At 44.9% G+C, this 21726-nt stretch overlaps 1 protein-coding gene across 1 annotated transcript in view; it reads left to right on the top strand.

The window, feature by feature from the left end:
* LOC111954860 (ephrin type-A receptor 7-like) overlaps positions 1-18394 on the top strand; it is a 62506-nt gene extending 44112 nt beyond the window's left edge. The window contains exons 7-14 of the mRNA XM_023974764.2: positions 2262-2387; positions 2772-2957; positions 6286-6347; positions 6625-6828; positions 11146-11298; positions 13031-13221; positions 13498-13686; positions 13879-18394. Of these exons, the coding sequence (XP_023830532.2) occupies positions 2262-2387; positions 2772-2957; positions 6286-6347; positions 6625-6828; positions 11146-11298; positions 13031-13221; positions 13498-13686; positions 13879-13993 (1226 nt within the window). The 3' untranslated portion in view covers positions 13994-18394. The remainder of the gene's footprint in view (positions 1-2261; positions 2388-2771; positions 2958-6285; positions 6348-6624; positions 6829-11145; positions 11299-13030; positions 13222-13497; positions 13687-13878) is intronic.
* The last annotated feature ends 3332 nt before the right edge of the window (positions 18395-21726 follow it).

Below are 21726 nucleotides of genomic sequence, written 5' to 3'. Positions count from 1 at the left end.
CTGCTCCAGCCCATTAGATGGTGTGTGAGGCGGATATGTGATGGAGAGAGATGGAAATAAATAGGGATGGAGGGAGGGAGGAGGATGAGAAGGGAATTGATAGATGGAACAAAGACAACGAAGGAGGAGTAAGAAGACAGAGAGCGGGGGCCAGTCAGATGATTTGCCGTCCCCCGAGAAGGAAGGATTTGAATGTTTGTCGCAAACTTTTGGAGTTGCCCGTGTCTCTGTTTTTACATCAACCTTTTTGAAAGGCTTTGTTTGACAGATTGTGGGCGGTTTGACATTTTTCCTGTGTGTGTCTGTGTGTGTGTCTGTGTGTCTGTGTGTGTGTGCGTGCTTGCGTGCGCGCGTGCGTTGGGAATTAAATATGCCCGGATAATGACACGCCATCAGCTGACGAGCTCACACACACTTTCTCTCAGACGTGAACAAATGCAGACAGACAACTACACACACTAAAAGCGTAAACACACACACCCTGACACACATACTCACTCCCCCACCTCCCCCTTGATAACAATACGTTTGCAGTCTCTCGGGAGCCCCTCCAGCACAGTGTTTCCCTACCCTGGACCTCGAGTATCCCCAACAGTACTGTAGTCCTGGACAACACTCTTCTAGCATGCTGTACTGTATGTTGCTGCCCATCTAACCCATCAGTTATGACATGGAGCTGTTTCCTCCCCCATCGGTGGGTCTAATTACGTCTGTGTGTGTGTGTGCATGCCTTCATGCGTGTGTGTCTCTCGTGCAATCATGCAATGTTAATATGCGTTAATTCCCCCCSTCCCCCCCCCCCCAAATGGCTTGTGGCAAAGACACGATTAACCCTGAAATGAATCAGCTACACAAAAAGCCCAAGCAGGGAGAGAGGGAGAGAGAGAAAAATGAATCAAAACTGGTGTTGGCCTGCTTTAAATAAATGTAACAACTCCTCCACTGGGCTGTTGTGTGGTTACACAACCCATTGCTCTGGAAAAGAGGATATTCGATCCTGCCACTTAACACTGGCCAGCTGGAATGTAGAAGCTTTCATTTTCTCTGCAATCAGACTGTGTGTGTGTGTGTGTGTGTGTGTGTGTGTGTGTGTGTGTGTGTGTGTGTGTGTGTGTGTGTGTGTGTGTGTGTGTGTGTGTGTGTGTGTGATCAATAAGCTGTTATGAGACAGTGAGTCGAGACCTGGTCGATTTAGAGTTGTAATCACATTTCAGAACCAGTCTGGCCCAAAGGCTTCTGGGAAGGCCCGGCTTCTTAGGTAGAAGTAGGGCCTAAGTACCACTGGTTTTGAATCCTCAGAATAATTAAGTAGTGAGTAGAAGTCCAATTTGAGGTTTATCCTGATCCTAGATCTGTTTCTAAGGGTAACTTCATCCCAGAACTTGTCRTGTACTGCGGGGGTGGCTGCGTTAAGAGGTCAAAGGTTAGGTATTGAAAAGTCCATTGGCTAGTGGTAACAGTGTGTTGGCTAGAGTGTACATTTATTGGTCATGGGTCACATAGTAGTTAAAGGCTGAGGGGCTAGTCAGGGTTGAATAGGGCTTAGTGACTAGTAATGGACTTAGGGTAGAGAACATCATTTATCACTACTGACTTAAAGTCACTGAGCCGTTTGCACAAGGTGCTTTGCCCTACAAGGGAGCATGTTCAGATCAAATCATTTTAACTTTACACCTTTCATAATGGATTACAGGTTAGAAAGCAGGAGTTTACAAGACAGACATTTAGTGGGTTCACATATACTTGTGGGATAGGAACTGAATATCACTTCCTTTGTTGCGGGTAGAGTTTTTAGGTTGCCTTGTGAGGATAGAAACCGATAACAAAGTGACACTCAAAGGCTTTTACCTCAGGATTTTCTCTTTCCTGCCAATGATTTCCTGCCCTAGTTCCTAGTGAATATTATTATTGTTTTTCTCAACAGTTCTGAAGTCATAAGAGATAAACCCCTTGAACTGAGCTACTGTCTCCAGGAAACGTGAGCTGCACAAATAAGACATGCAGTGATGTGGTTGATTCCCAAGTAGCACAATAGGTGAGAAGGTGGTGACGGGACAAACGATGGATTCAGGTTTTAAAACACCATCCATACAGTGGTTGTCAAACGAAAGACCACACCGGATTACCACTTATGTCGTGATGTCGTTTGCGTGCCTTAAATACAGTTTTGTGATTCACAAATAGGACTAGCGTGTCGTTTCTGTGGTGTTGTGGTAGATTGTTGCAGGTCGTAATCTTGCGTGACTGTCCGTGTCCCACAGTTAAGATCCCGACCCGGAGGACCTACATAGACCCAGAGACGTGTGAGGATCTGGTGCAGGCTGTCCTCACCTTTGCCAAAGAGCTCGACAACTCCAGCATCAAGATAGAGAGAATTGTACACACAGGTACTGAGACAGTGCTTTGGCTTTCAGATACTCTCATATTCTCTTTCTTTGTACTTCTGTCTTTTATCTTTGCCAATTTTCACTCCTCTATCTCCCCTCCCTGTTTGTCCTGTTTTTATCTCCTTCTTTCTTTCTTTCTTTCTTTCTCTCTCTCTCTCTCTCTCTCTCTATTTCTCTCTATTTCTCTATCTCTCTCTCTCTATCTATCTATCTATCTCTCTCTCTCTCTCTCTCTATATCTCTCTCTATATATCTCTTTCTCTCTCTCTCTCTCTTTCTCTCCTCATCTCTTACTCACCCCATCTCTTACTCACCCCCACCTCTCTCTGATAAACCAGCACTGCAGTCCGCTATCTAACCCCCTCTCTGTGTCTCCACCTGCAGGTGACTTTGGGGAGGTGTGCCGTGGCTGTCTCAAGCTGCCCAGTAAGCGGGAGCTTCCGGTGGCCATCAAGACGCTGAGGGCCGGCTGCTCAGAGAAACAGAGGCGCTCCTTCCTCAGCGAGGCCGGGATACTGGGACAGTTTGACCACTCCAACATTGTCCGTCTGGAGGGGGTCATCACCAGCGGTGAGCTAGTTACCGAAATCTCAAATGAACCCCATTATTTACACTCTACCCTATTTTACTATGCTTTATAGGGGCAACTGTCTGGGAGGGGGGGGGGACATTACTGAACAGACCGCACAACCCAAACTATTACTCGTTGACAGACGGACAGCAGTTGAAGTCCAACAAGAAGGGAGAGGGGGAAATGTATAGGAGAAGTAAAGGTTAATAGAAAGGTAGTGAGGAGAGTTTCAGAGGTGGTAATGTTCGGAGGGCAGATGAGGTAGACCAGGTTGGAAGAATTGGATTGGATGGGACTGTGTGCTGCCTGAACACACACTGTGCACCTACGATGCAGCAGATGCGTTGGGTACGGTAATTGGTGCTAGAGACACAGCAGCAGACTCTGAAACCACTCTAATTTCCCCGCCGCCTCACACTGTGTGACCTCTCACTACACAGGTGTGCATACACACTCATTCAACTTTCACACACAAGCACACACACACACACCACACCCACACCGCTCGGATTGCAAATCACCTGCATTGCATTGCTTACGCCCACTAGCCGCCATTCAACCCCTTCCACCCCACAGCCCACCTGTCAGCCCCCACTACCTCTCCTCCATCAGAAGCTTCTCACCGCTACAGCGAGGGTCATTAGCGAGACAGAGACTTGCTCTAGCTAAACGTCCAGCAGGGGCACCAGGGGAGGTTGTTAGGATCCCGGTAGTGTGTGTGTATGTTAAGGGGAGGGGGGGGGGAATCAGGCAGGATAGTTGGTCTGGTAGAAAAGAAGAGGTACTGTCTTGGAAGTGAAAAGTGTATGATAGAGTAGTGAGCAGAGTAATGATAGTGATGTAGTGAGCGTGATAGAGTATGAGCAGAGTATGATAGTGATGAGTGAGGCGTGATAGAGTAGTGACGCAGAGTAATGATAGTGATGGTGAGGCGTCAGAGGTAGTTGAGCAGCCAGAGTAATGATAGTGATGTAGTGAGGCGTGGATAGAGTAGTGAGCCAGAGTATGATAGTGATGTAGTGAAGTGTGATAGAGGTATGTGAGCCAGAGTAATGATAGTGATGTAGAAGCGTGATAGAGTAGTGAGCCAGAGTAATGATAGTGATGTAGTGAGGCGTGATAGAGTAGTGAGCCAGAGTAATGATAGTGATGTAGTGAGGCGTGATAGAGAGTGAGCCAGAGTAATGATAGTGAGTGTAGTGAGGCGTGATAGAGTGTGGCCAGAGAGTAATGTGTGATTAGTGAAGTGTGATAGAGGTGAGCCAGAGTAATGATAGTATGTAGTGAACGTGATAGAGTAGTACAGAGAGTAAATGATAGTGATGTAGTGAGGCGTGATAGAGTAGTGAGCCAGAGTAATGATAGTGATGTAGTGAGGCGTATAGAGTAGTGAGCCAGAGTAATGATATATGTGTGAGCGTGATAGAGTAGTGAGCAGATATGATAGATGATGTAGTGAGGCGTGATAGAAGTAGTGAGCCAGAGTAATGATTAGTGATGTAGTAGGCTGATAGAGTGTGAGCCAGAGTAATGATAGTGATGGAGTGATGTTGTGATAGAGTGTGAGCCAGAGTAATATGATAGTGATGTTGAATCGTGATTAGAGAGTGGAGCCAGAGTAATGATAGTGAGTAGTGAAGCGTGATAGAGTATGAGCACAGATAATATAGGTGATGTAGTAGGCGTGATAGAGTAGTGAGCCAGAGTAATGATAGTGATGTAGTGAGCGGTGATAGAGTAGTGAGCCAGAGTAATGATAGGGATGTAATGAAGTGTGATAGAGTAGTGAGCAGAGTATATGATAGTGATTAGTGAAGTGTGATAGAGTAGTGAGCCAGAATAATGATAGTGATTGTAGTGAGGTTGAGTAGAGTAGTGAGCCAGAGTAATGATAGTGATGTAGTGAGGCTGATGAGTAGTATACCAGATAATGATAGTGATTTAGTGAGGCGTGATAGATAGTGAGCCAGAGTAATGATGTATATGTAGTGAGGCGTGATAGAGTAGTGAGCCAGAGTAATGATAGTTGATGTAGTAGGCGTGATAGAGTAGTGAGTCAGAGTAATATAGTGATGTATGAGGTGATAGATAGTAGCCAGAGAATTTATAGTATGTATGAGGCGTGATAGTAGTGAGCAGATATTAATATAGTGATGTAGTAAGCGTATAGAGGTGTGAGCCAGAGTAATGAGATGATGTGTGAGTGATAGTAGTGATCCAGAAGTGATGTAGTGAGCGTGATAGAGTAGTGAGCCAGAGTAATGATAGTGATGTAGTGAGGTGTATAGAGTAGTGAGCCAGAGTAATGATGTGATGTAGTGAATGTTGATGAGTAGTGACCAGAGTAATGGTAGTATGTAGTGAACGTGTAGAGTAGTGAGTCAGAGTAATGATAGTGATCTGAGTGAGCTGTATATAGTAGTGAGCCCGATAATGATAGTGATGTAGTAAGCGTATGCTGTATGTTAGTGTGCATGATAACGTGACGTATATGTTGAACGAGTGATGGGGTAATTAATAATTTTAGTCCTGTTGCTCTCCTCTCCTCCAGTCTGTCTGTTTGGATAGAGGGTGCCTGAGGGAGGCTGATAGTATCCATTTTAAGGCACTTAGATCACAGCCAGCAAGAGTGTGTGTGTGTGTGTGTGTGGTGTGTGTGTGTGTGTGTGTGTGTGTGTGTGTTGTTGTGTGTGTGTGTGTGTGTGTGTGTGTGTGTGTGTGTGTGTGTGTGTGTGTGTGTGTGTGTGTGTGTGTGTGTGTGTGTGTGTGTGTTGTGTGTTGTGTGCTCGGTTTCCATGTTACTCTGCTCCAACTCTTGTCTGACACCACACACCACTCCCTGGTCACTAAGGAGTCACTGCTTCTGTCTTTCTAATGGAGCGCATCCTTTTCTCCTCAGCTGGCTGCTCTCTCTCTCTCTCTCCCTCCTTATACCAGCGCTCTTCTGTCCCTCTTCTACTTTTTGTGTGTTCTGTCCCTCTTCCCGTTCCCCATTCCTACCCTAGTGCCTACTCCTACTGCCTCTCTTTTTCCTCCTCTCAGGTTTCTGTCTCCTCCCTCACTATTTGATACCACTCTGGCCACCTCGCTCAGCGAGTGTGAGATGGTGTGGTGTGTGTGTGTGGGGGGGGGGGGATCATTCAACTTGGTGTGACTGAGAGAGCAGCACACAGGCCATCCTGCTCCTCTCCAGCTTAGTAGGTGAAGAATGGCAGTGCATAACCACTGCTGCCCAAGCAGCGGACTATAATAATATAATGTGTTGTGGGTTGTGTGTGTGTGTGTGTGTGTGTGTGTGTGTGTGTGTGTGTGTGTGTGTGTGTGTAGGTAACACCATGATGATTGTGTTGGAGAGCATGTCCAACGGGCCCCTGGACTCCTTCCTCAGGGTAAGAGTGTGTGCATACTGTGTCTTTGTGTGCTCTTGTAACAGTGTTTACCTCAGCATGACTCCTGGTCTAGTTTCCGAACGTTACGTAAGATGGTTGGTATAAAATAAATCCCCGGGGCATATTGTGTATCCTTATAAGCCACACAACTAACCACCGTGTTATTTAATCCTTCATAACGGAGTTTGTTCTCCGTTGGAACTGCAATGTATTATATAGCATCTCTATGGTCCTTAACCCACTCCCTCTCCCTCCCTCCCCTCCTCCCCCTCTCCAGAAGCACGAGGGCCAGCTCTCCGTGCTCCAGTTGATGGACATGCTGGGGAGCGTGGCCTCTGGGATGAAGTACCTGACAGAGATGGGCTTCGTCCACCGCCGCCTGGCCGCCCACAAGGTACTGGTCAACGCCAGCCTGGGCTGCAAGGTGTCCGGCTTCAGACCCCTCCAAGAGGACAAGATGGAGGCCATCTACAGCGCAATGGTGAGACTACTGACTGATATTCTATTACAAGTAAAAAGTATATTACTAGATATATGTATATTTTTAACTAGTACTATATATTACAATTATTATTATTTTTTATATTATATTACTACCTATAGTCTTTACTCTTTCCCATAGAGGCCATCTGTACCACGCTGGTGAGACTACTTCCTGATACGTACGGTTATTTACATTGTTGAAAACCGTYTTGTTTACTCGCTTCCCCCATAGTTATAGAGGCCATCTTCACCACTACTCACTGTGATAGGTAATACATACTGTATGTACTGGGATATGTACTATATTATTTACATCGTTTACTCTTTACTCAAATAGTTTAGTCTTTACTCAAATAGACCACACTGGTGAGAGACCTGGTTGATATCTTCTCCTGTTAAATATATTACTCCTAATAAATATAAAAATCCCATCTTATAAAAAATGCTATACAAATCAAACATTCAAATGACAATGACATCTTTAAAGAAGCCCATTGAKGCCGGTGGGAGAGGTGTGCTTCTTTTTGTATTTCCCCTTTGTGCTGAATCTGATGTGCAGTGTGTGTGCAGTGCAGACTTTGATTTAAAATACTTTCTATAATGAATCAGTGTGTTTCCCTGTGGTTTCTCCTTCTCGCTCGCTTTGTCTGACTCACTTTGTTCACTCTTTTTTGGTTGACAGTGGTTGATTCGATTTAGATTTAGTTGAGGCAGTGTATAAGGATACATTTTATTTGACTGTACTTTACATGATGATTTAAGAGCGACTGCGTTTCGAACAATGCAACAACAGAAACCTATTCTGGAGTAGCGAGGAAGTAAAACTCGAATGGCTTTTCAGAAAATACGTTTTCCTTGTGGCACATTTTATTTCCAAAGCGTGGAAGTCGCGACAAGATAAGTTGTATAACTGAACTGTTTTCGTTTTTCTTGTATTTCATTTGTATTAAGTTCAGTAGGAATGACTACTCTACTTTCGTACTGGTTGCCCATGTCCCTAAATGACTACCGACCTGTAGCACTCACGTCTGTAGCCATGAGGTGCTTTGAAAGGCTGGTCATGGCTCACATCAACACCATTTCCCAGAAACACTAGACCCACTCCAATTTGCATACCGCTCAAACAGATCCACAGATGACGCAGTCTCTATTGCACTCCACACTGCCCTTTCCCACCTGGACAAAAGGAACACCTATGTGAGAATGCTATTCATTGACTACAGCTCAGCGTTCAACACCATAGTGCCCTCAAAGCTCATCACTAAGCTAAGGATCCTGGGACTAAACACCTCCCTCTGCAACTGGAGCCTGGACTTCCTGACGGGCCGCCCCCAGGTGGTGAGGGTAGGTAGCAACACATCTGCCACGCTGATCCTCAACACAGGGGACCCTCAGGGGTGCGTGCTCAGTCCCCTCCTGTACTCCCTGTTCACCCACAACTGCATGGCCAGGCACAACTCCAACACCATCATTAAGTTTGCAGACGACACAACAGTGGTAGGCCTGATCACTGACAACGATGAGACAGCCTATAGGGAGATGTCAGAGAACTGGCCGGGTGGTGCCAGAATAACAACCTCAACGTAATCAAGACAAAGGAGATGATTGTGGACTACAGGAAAAGGAGGACCGAGCACGCCCCCATTCTCATCGACAGGGCTGTAGTGGAGCAGGTTGAGAGCTTCAAGTTCCTTGGTGTCCACAACCCCAACAAACTAGAATGGTCCAAACACACCAAGAAAGTTGTGAAGAGGGCACGACAAAGCCTATTTTCCCCCTCAGGAAACTAAAAAGATTTGGCATGGGTCCTACTTCTACAGCTGCAACATCGAGCGCATCCTGACTGGTTGCATCACTAACTGCTCGGCCTCCGACCGCAAGGCACTACAGAGGGTAGTGTGTACGGCCCAGTACATCACTGGGGCTAAGCTGCCTGCCATCCAGGGCCTCTATACCAGGCGGTGTCAGAGGAAGGACTTAAAAACGTTCAAAAGACTCCAGCCACCCCAGTCATAGACTGTTCTCTCTGTACCGGAGCACCAAATCTAGGACCAAAGGACCAAATCAACAGTTTTTACCCCCAAGCCATAAGACTCTTGAACAGCTAATCAAATGGCTACCCGGAGTATGCTCCCCCCGCCAACCCCTTTTTTACGCTGCTGCTAATCTGTTTATCATCTATGCATAGTCACTTTAACTAATCCTACGTGTACGTATTACCTCAAATAGCACGACTAACCGGTGCACCCGCACGTTGACTCTGTACCGGTACCACCACCTGTACATAGCCTCGCTACTGTTATTTTTACTGTTTTTATTTATTTTTATTTACTTATCTATTGTTTACCTAATACCTATGTTTCACTTCAAAACTGCACTGTTGGTTAAGGGCTTGTAAGTAAGCATTTCACTGTAAGGTATTCGGCGCACGTGACAAATAAACTTTGATATGATGTACGTACAGTACCAGTCAAAGTTTGGACACGCCTACTCATTCAAGAGTTTTTCWTTAGTTTTACTATTTTCTACATTGTAGAATAATAGTGAAGACATCAAAACTATGAAATAACACGTAGGGAATCATGTAGTAACCAAAAAAGTGTTGAACAAATCAAAGTATATTTTATATTTGAGATTCTTCAAAGTATCCACCCTTTGCCTTGATGAAAGCTTTGCACACTCAAGGCATTCTCTCAACCAGCTTCATGAGGAATGCTTTTCCAACAGTCTTGAAGGAGTTCCCACATATGCTGAGCACTCGTTTTGCTGCTTCTCCTTCACTCTGTGGTCCAAACCATCTCAATTTGGTTGAGGTCGGGTGACTGTGGAGGCCAGGTCATCTGATGTAGCACAGCCTGGTGGTGTGTTTTGGGTCATTGTCTTGTTGAAAACAAATGATAGTCCCACTAAACACAAACCAGATGGGATGGCGTATCGTTGCAGAATGCTGTGGTAACCATGCTGGTTAAGTGTGCCATGAATTCTAAATAAATCACAGACAGTGTCACCAGCAAAGCACCCCCACACCATAACACCACCTCCTTCATGCTTCACGGTGAGAACCACACATGCGGAGATCATCCGTTCATCTACTCTGCGTCTCACAAAGACACGGCGGTTGGAACAAAAAATCGCAAATTTGGACTCATCAGACCAAAGGACAGATTTCCACCGGTCTACTGTTCATTGCTCGTGTTTCTAGGTCCAAGCAAGTCACTTCTTATTGGTGTCCTTTAGTAGTTTTTATTTTATTTTTTACAATTGAACCATGAAGGCCTGATTGACGCAGTCTCCTCTGAACAGTTGATGTTGAGATGTGTTTGTTACTTGAACTCTGAAGGAGTTAACTCTACTGCACAGAATAAATTCAGCAGAGGTAACTCTGGGTCTTCCATTCCTGTGGCGGTCCTCATGAGAGCCAGTTTCATCATAGTGCTTGATGGTTTTTGCGGCTGCACTTGAAGAAACGTTTAAAGTGCTTGACATTTTCCGGATTGACTGACCTTCATGTGTTAACGTAATGATGGACTGTCGTTTCTCTTTGCATATTTTTATTATTTTAATTTTAATTTAACCTTTATTTAACTAGGTAAGTCAGTTAAGAACAAATTCTTATTACATTTGAGCTGTTCTTGCCATAATATGGACTTGGTCTTTTACCAAATAGGGCTATCTTCTGTATACCACCCCTACCTTGTCACAACACAACTGATTGGCTCAAACACATTAAGAAGGAAAGAAATTCTACAAATTAACTTTTAGCAAGGCACACCTGTTAATCGAAATGCATTCCAGGTGACTACCTCATGAAGCTGGTTGAGAGAATGCCAAGAGTTTGCAAAGCTGTCATCAAGGCAAAGAGTGGTTACTTTAATGAAGCTAATATATAAAATATATGTTTTGTTTAACACTTTATTGGTTACTACATGATTCCATATGTGTTATTTCATCGTGTTGATGTCTTCACTATTATTCTACAGTGTAGAAAATAGTAAAAATAAAGAAAAACCCTTGAATAAGTAGGTGTGTTCAAACGTTTGACTGATACTGTACGTGTTTATGATCATTTTATTTGTATACAACAAATACAGTGTCTTATCAACCCATGTGGGCTGGGCATCATGATGCATGACACAATAATCAAATAAATAAATAGCAAATATATAATAATCATAGTGTAGTAGGATGTTTAAATGTAGATTCTAGCATAGGCTACATGAAACGTACTCATACAAGATGTCAAGTGTGGAGTTAAACATGTGAATTGAAAATCTCTCTCTGTTTCGGACTGTCTCTCTCTCTCTCTCTCTCTCAGCATGCGGGGAAGAGTGTGGTGTTGTGGACAGCCCCAGAGGCCATCCAGTACCACCGCTACAGCTCAGCGTCTGACGTCTGGAGCTTTGGCATCGTCATGTGGGAGGTCATGTCCTACGGAGAGAGACCCTACTGGGACATGGGCAACCAGGACGTGAGTAGAGTGACTGGCTCTCTCTCTCTCTCTCTCTATACTCGACCTTCTCCTCTCTGGTCTCTTTATCCATCTCATCTCTGTAACTCTTCTCTCTCTCGGTTGCTCGCGCTCTCTCTCTTTCTCTCTGTCTCTCTCTCATTCCCTTTGCTCTTTATCCACATGTGCATCTCTGTCCCCTCCCTCACCCCATTCCCATCTCTACCTATTCATCTCTCTCTCTTTCCCTTTNTTCCCATCTCTACCTATTCATCTCTCTCTCTTTCCCTTTGCTCTTTATCCACATGTGCATCTCTGTCCCCTCCCTCACCCCATTCCCTATGCTGTTTCCATCTCTACCTATTCATCTCTCTCCTAAACTTTCTCTTCTCTTGTGCTAGCTCTCCCCCCGTCTTCTCTGTCCCCTCTGAAACGGTGTGAACTTTTTGACTTGGGCTAGCTCAGATCTTATTAGAGGGAAAGCCACGGGTGCTTCTCTAAAAGTCTCTCTGAGCTCTAAGTCCCCGGCATAAGTCCTCTCCGTGACCAATCCTGTTTCTCTTAAGGACACCATGTCGCTTTTTGGTGGCGGTCTCAAAGTGCCACCACGATCCCCGCTCTTGGAGGAAGCCTAAAATCCCGACAGGAAGCGGCGCTCTCTTTTAAGGAAATGTGAAATTTAGCTATTTTAGGAGGGTGAGAATATTTGTCCAATCGCTAGGACCCTGCCGCCATCAGTTTGTGTCGACGAGGGCGTGCGTTTTGGTTCCCTTCTCCCCTCCCTCTCAATTTTTCAGAGGGATCACTTTTTTMGGGGGGGGGGGCTTTTGAAGAAAACCCCAAACTTCAGAAGAGTGCAGAAAGTGTCCCGTAAGACTTTGTTGAAGAGAAAAGTGAAAGTGCCTTTGAGCCAAAATGCCTTTGATCCAAGGCCGCGTCATGAATGGCATTCAAAGGTATTAGAGTAGATAGAGGGTTAGTCAGAGTTCACAAAGTTCACAAATAAGCCAACAGCTTGTTCATGCAAATACGCTGTCTAAATCGTTCCACTAATCCGAACAATAAAACGTCAAAATAGACGACCAGGAAATGTTGAAATTAATTACTATGAACCGGTCCCTCAGCTAGGACATGAACCCGGGACGGTGTATTACCAGCTTACTCATTCAATATCCAGACTTTGTGTCTACCTCTATGTTCACAGTACTAAACTCTCCAAAAGAAATGTCAAAGGCCAAGCTGGCTGAGCCCTTGAGAAATTAATGCATTAAACAAATACATAATATCACCATTATCTCACCCAGCCCACACGCTGCCCTAACATGCCCTTTGCTTTTCAGCTCTGATTAAATGGAAAATGTCCGCCAATGAAGAAACACTTTATGAACACTGTTTGGTTAAATCGGAGGTCAGGACAGAACTGAAGAGGACAGTGTTTTTAGTGAATGTGGAACATTTTCAACGTTTCTTTTTCAAAGAGCTTTTTCTAGGGAGCACAGTGTTAGAAAACGGTGCTTTAAAGGGGGAGAATATCTTTTTTGAAGTTTTGTATTTAGAAGTCTTTATGGGGGATACATCTGTTTGACGGATTAGCTCGTTTGGAAGAACCTTGGATAGAGAGATTGTCTGGGTGTCGTTTTGTTGTCGGAGATCTCCTGGAGCCACTTTAGACTGAGATGGAGTCATCGTTCACTCCACATTTCTCCCTGTAAGTTAACACTCCTTTCTCTCCCGCCGTCTCCTCCCGTCCTAGGTGATCAAAGCGATAGAGGATGGCTTCCGCCTGCCCGCCCCTATGAACTGTCCACCTCATCTCCACCAGCTGATGTTGGACTGTTGGCAGAAGGAGCGGACCGAGAGACCCACCTTCAGCCAGATCCACTCAGCTCTCAGCAAGAGCATCCGCAGCCCCGACGGCATCGGCTCCTCCACTCTGTCACGCAGGTAGGACGTAGGCCCCTGCAAACCATCCTTAACACGGGCTAAACAAGGGTCAATATACAGGCTAACAGGTAACGGACTTTGCCAGCCAACATGGGCTGGCATCGGTATGGTTTGTTTATGTCGTCCAAGCAGGTCTCCCACTTCCCACTCAGTTTTGATATCAGAGTAGAAATACAACCGCTTATGGTAACAATAGACTCATGCATCCCTTGCTGAAATCTATCTCTCACTCTCTCCCTGATCTCTCTCTCTCTCTCTCTCTTCTTCTATCCGTAGAACCCTCCCTCAGCTAGGAACCCTCCCTCTGGGCTCCTCCATCTCCCTGGCAGAGCGGACTCTTCCGTCGTTCCCCTCGTTTAACTCGGTAGGGGAGTGGTTGGATGCGGTGGACATGGGGCGCTACAAGGACAACTTCACCGCGGCAGGATACTGCTACCTGGAGTCTGTGGCCCGTATGACAGTCCAGTGAGTGGCTCTAAGTGTGTGTGTGTGTGTGTGTGTGTGTGTGTGTGTGTGTGTGTGTGTGTGTGTGTGTGTGTGTGCGGGCGGGCGGGCGAGAGAGCGTTGATGCACAAACAAGTATGTTGCTGGTGCATCTGAAAATCACGAGTTGGTATAGTCTAACTGATGTCTTTGTGCTGTGGTCATTCTCCACAGAGATGTATTGAGTCTAGGCATCACCTCTCTGGAGCACCAGAAACAGATCCTGTCTGCCATCCAGACCCTTAGAGCCCAGGTCATCCAGATGCACGGCAGAGGGGTGCAGGTCTGACACACACACACACACACATACACACACGTGCAGACGGACGGACGGACGGATGGATAGAAGGATTTTCACAGAGGAGAGACTCGTCTCATCCAGATGGACAACAATGAAGTGGATAGAGAGATCGGCAGAGATATCGCCACACTGCACCCACTCACTCTTCCTCCTCTTCCTCCTCCTCCCTCTCTCTAAGTCCTTGGGAGCGAGGCATCTCCCAGTCATGTGATCAACGTACTTTGTCGAAAGTCGTATGACTTTTGTCTGCACGCTGACCCAAATTGACTAGATGTCCACTCTGACAACTGGCCCTGGATCAGTCGTTAAAGAGACTTAAAACTACCCTGATAGAGAAGTACTGTCCATCTAAAATGTCTGCCACTGCTCTCAAAATGTGGGGTAATAACATTTCCTTGATGGAGAAGAACTGTCCCCTCAAGCAGAGTGATACTCTACTGAACCACTTGTCTCAGAACTGAGGTTAAAACCACCCTAGTTGAGAAGTATTGTCCATTACAGGGCTGCCCCTCTACCACTGGTCTCAGAACAGTGGGATAAGGCACTAATGGCAAAAGTTCTGTCTGTCGAACAGGGCTGAAATTGTAAAACTGGTCTCAGTTCAATGGTTAAAACATTACTGTTCCGGCCGCTGAAGTGCGATCAAGTGACTGGTTCCCACAGTGTGGGCGGAGCCCAGGCCGTGTCAAGTCGTACGTAGCCCGACCAATCACGAGGCTGGAAAACCTTCAGGAGGAAACTACTGATTAAAAAAATGAAACTAGAAAACTGTAAATCGAAACAAAGGATTTCCGTGTGTTTGATTGTTCATTTCGATTTCGTCTGTTACACAATTTCTCTTTTTTTAACGTTTTTCCGTTAACCGTCTCTGCTCTGCTCTCCCTGTGTTTTCTCAGTGTGTGGAACGGCTAATGTCCCTTAGCCGGGATGTCAGTGGTATCATGTAGCGTCTCGCTAATATATTTCTCCTGTCTAAAAAGCATTTTCACTACATGGGTATATTGCACTGTTAAGAATAAAGGTCAAGTCTCAAGCTGACGTATCGAATATTTATTCATATTTATATGCGTTTCCAGTTTACAGACTCTCACACAACCTGACGGGAAGAGGTCACGAGGGTCATACTTGATTTTTTTTAAATGACTAAATAATTTGTGTAATTTTGTGTTTAAGGATGCTGCAAAGCACATGTCCTTTGGTGTCAAGCATATCCCTTCCTAGCCGGTCTGTTTGTTTTGATTACAGTGTGTATCATAAAGTTTTCTTTTTTTATATAGTTAGAGGGATTCTGTTACTGAATAAAGGTGTTCTGTACCGAAGAAGATATTATGAAGAGGACTTCCACTGTAGTATGTTGACTGTTTTCTTCTCAAAGACACAATCACCAAATCTACAGTAGTTGATATAGGACTTCTACATTTTGAGTCCAGTGTCGCTGGATGTATGGTATCGATGTGTTGCATTATATATGCAGTATTGCAGTATTTCAGAATGTCGTAGAGTGATCATTTATGGGTTTTTTCCGGGGCCAGCGATTCAAGCTGTCATGCATAGGGCCCTGTGTTTTGGTTAATCATGTCACATGACCTGGATTTGAACCTTTTTGTTTAAAGCTTTTTTATCAAACTGTCCCKCCTTTCTTTTTATGTCAGATGGTCCAAGCACCATCCTCAGACAATTGCTTACATTTTTGGTCWAATTCAAATTTCTGGAAAAAAATGCTTCAAATCAAGGTTAAGTGGTTGACCAAAACACAGGGCCCTAGCTATACATCATGGTTGCACACTTAACATATTATAAATGTTCCTACAAATCCCACAACCCCCCACGGTGCAGTCACAAGCCACTCCCATTTGTCAGTATTATGTATTTTTTTAAACAGTTAACATTTAATCGTAGGTAACATGTTTTGAGGCATTTTTTATTTATCTCATACTCTTGTAGCTCGCTACAGTGCATTCGGAAAGTATTCAGATCCCTCCACGTTTTTTTTACGTTACAGCCTTATTTTAAAATGGATAAAATACTTTTTTCCCCTCATCAATCTACACACAACACCCCAAAATAACAAAGCAAAAACATAATTTTTTTTTGCAAATTTATAAAAAATGAAATAGATACCATATTTACATGAGTATACAGATCCTTCGCTATCAGACTTGAAATTGAGCTCAGGTGCATCCTGTTTCCACTGATCATCCTTGATGGTTCTACAACTTGATTGGAGTCCACCTGTGGTAAATTCCTTTGATTGGACATGATGTGGAAAGGCACACACCTGTCTATATAAGGTCCCACAGTTGACAGTGCATGTCAGAGCAAAAACCAAGCCATGATGTCGAAGGAATTATCCGTAGAGCTCCGAGACAGGATTGTGTCGAGGCACAGATCTGGGGAAGGATACCAAAACATTTCTGCAATATTGAAGGTCCCCAAGAACACAGCGTTCTCCATCATTCTTAAATGGAAAATGTTTTAAACCACCAAGATTCTTCCTAGAGCTGGCCGCCTGGCCAAACTGAGCAATCGGGGGAGAAGGGCCTTGGTCAGGGAGATGACCAAGAACCCGATGGTCACTCTGACAGAGCTCTAGAGTTCCTCTGTGGAGATGGGAGAAACTTCCAGAAGGACAACCATCTCTGCAGCACTCCACCAATCAGACCTTTATTGTAGAGTGGCCAGACGGAAGCCACTCCTCCGTAAAAGGCACATGACAGCCCGCTTGTAGTTTGCCAAAAGGCACCTAAAGGACTCTGACCATGAGAAACAAGATTCTCTGGTCTGATGAAACCAAGATTGATCTCTTTGGCCTGAATACCAAGCTTCACGTCTGGAGGAAACCAGGCACCGCTCATCACCTGGCCAATACCATCCCTACGGTGAAGCATGGTGGTGGCAGCATCATGCTGTGGGGATGTTTTTCAGCGGCAGGGACTGGGAGACTAGTTAGGATCGAGGGAAAGATTGTGATGGAAAATGTTTATGTTTGTGCTTTTCTAGTAACACATTTCTATGTCCATGCAAGTGACTGACTGATTGAATGTGCCTGGGAGGAATCCTCACCATCAGTATCTGCAATTTGCTAGTACACCCAGAACCTTGTTTTGAGAATGAAAGGGATATCTCAGTTTCAAGGTCTCAGCTTGGAGAGGAGAGGCCTTGTGAGGTATTTGTCTGTCACATGCATGAACCAGTATTGGTCGGTCACATGCATAAACCAGTATTGGTCAGTCACATGCATGAACCAAACGTTAATGATGAATGAATTATGAATGATGAATAAGCTAAATCATGCAAATGTAACTTGTCTGTGTAAGCAGTATGAGATTTAACGGGACTGCCCCGACGGAGCTCACTTCAGACCGGTACTTTATGCATCTAGGTTTGACTGTGACCTCTCCAGCTTGCTGTTAATAAAACAATGATTCATTTAATATTGGCGTTCAGTGTCCCTGTGTAGAATTTCCACGACAAGATGAATGGAGCAAAGTACAGAGAGATCCTAGATGAAAACGTGCTCCAGAGTGCTCAGGACCTCAGACTGGGGTGAAAGTTCACCTTTCAACAGGACATTGACCCTAAGCACATGCAGGAGTGGCTACAGGACAAGTCTCTGAATGTCCTTGAGTGACCCAGCAAGAGCCCCGGACTTGAGCCCGATCGAACATCTCTGGAGAGACCTGAAAATAGCTGTGCAGCAACGCTCCCCATCCAACCTGACAGAGCTTGAGAGGATCTGCAGAGAAGAATGGGAGAAGCTCCCCAAATACAGGTGTGCCAAGCATGGAGCGTCATACCCAAGAAGACTCGAGGCTGTAATCGCTGCCAAAGGTGCTTCAACAAAGTACTGAGTGAAGGGTCTGAATACTTATGTAAATGTGATATTTCAGTTTTTTATTTTTAATACATTTGCCCCAAAAATCTAAAAACCAGTTTTTCCTTTGTCATTATGGGGTATTGTGTGTAGATTGATCAGGGGGGGGTGCGATTTAATCAATTTTAGAATAAGGCTGTAACGTAACAAAGTTTGGAAAAAGTGAAGGGGTCTGAATACTTTCCGGATGCACTGTACACAATAGATGTTTTATTGGTTCAGTGTGGTTCATAAATGGTATCTTGTAATAGGGAGGTATCTGGTATGAAAGGACTACCAGTATATTTTCTCTTTTCTTCCCCATGTATTCTCTTTCTCTCTCCCTCTCTCTCTGGAGCTGTTTTGCCTCAACACCATGTATAAACCCATATCATGTTCTGAAAAGATACTCCTACAGACTCACACACATATATAGAAACAGTCTCAACAGCCCTGTATACACAGGCACCAAACTGGACCTTTTCACTACAGCGAATCAGTCGTTGTCGTCGTCACCCCCCCCCCCCCCCCCCCCCCCCCCCCCCCCCCCCCCTCTCTCTCTGTTTACTCTACCATTACAAAATATGTTTACTGTAAATATGTATTTGAAAATGCAATCTATTTTTATAATTTGTTTGAAGAACAATGTGTTGAAAATATCTGCTCACTGTGTAGGGGTTTTATCGTTTGAATTTAGGGCCATTGCCAATCGACTTGGGTGTTTGGAATTTTAAAACAAAACATTTTTTGTTTGTTTGTTTTTTGATGATTTTTACCTGTTTAGAAAAACAGATGGCTGTTGCAATATTGAAATGTGTTATTAAAAAATCTCCAATAAGAGCAAACATTGTCTGTGTGTTTGGCGTGCTTCAGGCTCTGAGCTTGATCATCTGTTCATCCTTACCCATGTGCAATTCTGCTTCATTCCCCTTGTGAAAAGATGCAGCCAATCAGCTTACAGAAAACTCAACTCTTTCAGTTCACCTTTTGTTCTGTTCCTCTCAGCAAACATTCTGTTTCACAACCTCTGTCAATAACTCTCCGGATTGAATCAAGGCCTTCATTGAGAATGAGCCCTGGAATTGTGCTCAGTTGTGAATCCCGGCCTCAATCTTGTTCTAAAGGAAGCTCCACCAWATATGGTGGATAAATGAAGATGTCTTACTCAGGCCGTATACGATTGATAAAATTGGTCTCAGTTCCAGTCTACTGTGACACCAATCAAGCCCCCGAGGACTGGAATTGCCCATCCCTGGCTCAAGGGGTGGTTCTCCCATAGGCAGCAATGCGATAGCAGCTGGGTCTGGTCTGCTTTGTTCATTGACTGTATATGAACCAGAAAAAATTAGGGAGTAGAATGTCTCACTTCTTCTTCCTTCTCTGGCTCCACTTCAAGGGCAGAACTAATGTGATTGGTTGGATGAAAGCTATGGACACAGCTTGAGGTGACACATCAGTCGGTGAAGCTTACAGGTGAGTTAAATAAGGAAAGGCCTTAGGGGTGGTTGCCAAGAACTCAACCAGAGAGGAAGAGGTGAGGCAAGAGGGATAACTTGGCCCAAACTCTGTCTTCTTCTTGTACAGCAGTCAATGAGTGTCGAATTTGGTTAACAAAAAATGTAATGGCTTATTTGTTACATGTGGCTGATTTGATTGAATAGAAGTTTCGTAATTATTAGGTTGTTACGAGTGTACTGATATATAGGACACTTGACATCAAATCAAATTTTAAAAAGACCTTGCAGTGAAATGCTTACTTACTTAGCCCTTAACCAACAATGCTTCAAGAATTTTTATTTTTTGTACAGTTCTCTACAGTTCTCTACAGTTCTCTACAGTTCTCTAAAACTAACAGGCCTTGTGATTTCGTTCGGAAAACACTGCCATTCCAAATGCCACACTCCTTGACCGATTACCTACACCGATTACCTACACCCAGTGCTGACCTGTGAAAGCACTTCTAGCTAACGTCTTCACTTAGAAATCAGAGCTTGAGCACTATGAATAGGTTTCAGGTTGCCTTTCTTGGTTTGGACAACAATGGAGGCCAATTTTGGAGAGGGAGTTGGAGGAAAAGGAGGGAGAGTAAGAGGAGGAGGAGGGGGAAGACAAGCCTATCTGTTTGTCTTCTGTATTTGTTTGTCTGTTACTATTCATCCCGAAATCTGGATAAAAGTACAATGTTTTGAGAAAGAAATACATGTAATTTRCCCCCCCTTGCATTTCTGTTTATAGTGTAAATATATACTGAATATGCATACATGCTGTATATATTTGTGTACATACATGTACGTGTGAGTGCCATGACAAACTGCTGTGGACTCCACTGAACATGCAAAAGACACAAGATAAACTCAACAGAAAAAGAAACATCCTCTCACTGTCAACTGCGTTTATTTTCAGCAAACTTAACATGTGTAAATATTTGTATGAACATAACAAGATTCAACAACTGAGACATAAACTGAACAAGTTCCACAGACATGTGACAACAGAAATGGAATAATGTCAAATGATCAAAGGGGGGGTCAAAATCAAAAGTAACAGTTAGTATTTGGTGTGGCCACCAGCTGCATTAACTACTGCAGTGCATCAGGATGAGCCTGCAGGAAGGGTACCACATGAGGGAGGAGGATGTCTTCCCTGTAACGCACAGCGTTGAGATTGACTGCAATGACAACAAGCTCAGTCTGATGATGCTATGACACACCGCCCCAGACCATGACGGACCCTCCACCTCCAAATCGATCCCGCTCCGGAGTACAGGCCTCGGTGTAACGCTCATTCCTTCGACGATGAACACGAATCCGACCATCACCCCTGGTGAGACAAACCCATGACTTGTCAGTGACGCTGGCCCCCACTGTTCAGGAGAATTGTAGCCAATGTGAGTAAGACTTTCAAGCGTGTTAACTCTCGCAAGATCCCTAGCTGCGTCCTCAGAGCATGCACAGACCAGCTGGCTGGAGCGTTTACGGACATATTCAATCTCTCCCTATCCCAGTCTATCCCAGTCTGTTGTCCCCACATGCTTCAAGATGTCCACCATTGTTCCTGTACCCAAATGACTATCACCCAGTAGCACTCACTTCTGACATCATGAAGTGCTTGGAGAGGCTAGTCAAGGACCATATACACCTTACCATACACCCTAGACCTCCTACAATTTGCGTACTGCCCCAACAGATCCATGAACAGCGCAATCGCCATTTCACAACACACTACCCTATCCCACCTGGACAAGAGGAATACCTATGTGAGAATGCTGTACATCGACTATACAGCTAAGCTTTCAGCACCCTAGTGCCCCCCAAGCTCATCACTAAGCTCTGGGCCCTGGGTCTGAACTCATCCCTGTGCAACTGGGTCCTGAACTTCATGACAGGCTGACCCCAGGTGGTGAGGGTAGGCAACAACACCTCCGCCACGGTGACCTTCAACACGGGAACCCCCTAGGGGTGTGTGCTTAGCCCCCTCCTGTACTCCCTGTTCACCAATGACTGCGTGGCAACGCACGACTCCAACTCAATAATCAAGTTTGTTGACGACACGACAGAGATAGGCCTTATCACCAACAACAARGAGACAGCGTACACAGAGGAGGTTAGAGCCCTGGCCGAGTGGTTCCAGGAAAATAACCTTTCCCTCAACATCAACAAAACCAAGAGCTGATCGTGGACTACAGGAGACCGATCAGAGAGCACACCCCATCCACATAGACAGGGCCATAGTGGGGATGGTAAAAAGCTTCAAGTTTCTCTGCACGCACATCACTGAGGACCTGAAATGGTCCCATCACATCGACACCGTGGTGTAGAAGACACAACAGTGCCTCTTAAACCTCAGGTGGCTGAAGAAATTCCGGCAT

This window comes from Salvelinus sp. IW2-2015, linkage group LG30, assembly GCF_002910315.2.
Source record: "Salvelinus sp. IW2-2015 linkage group LG30, ASM291031v2, whole genome shotgun sequence".
Lineage (NCBI taxonomy): Eukaryota > Metazoa > Chordata > Actinopteri > Salmoniformes > Salmonidae > Salvelinus > Salvelinus sp. IW2-2015.
This window is presented reverse-complemented; position numbering and strand designations above follow the sequence as displayed.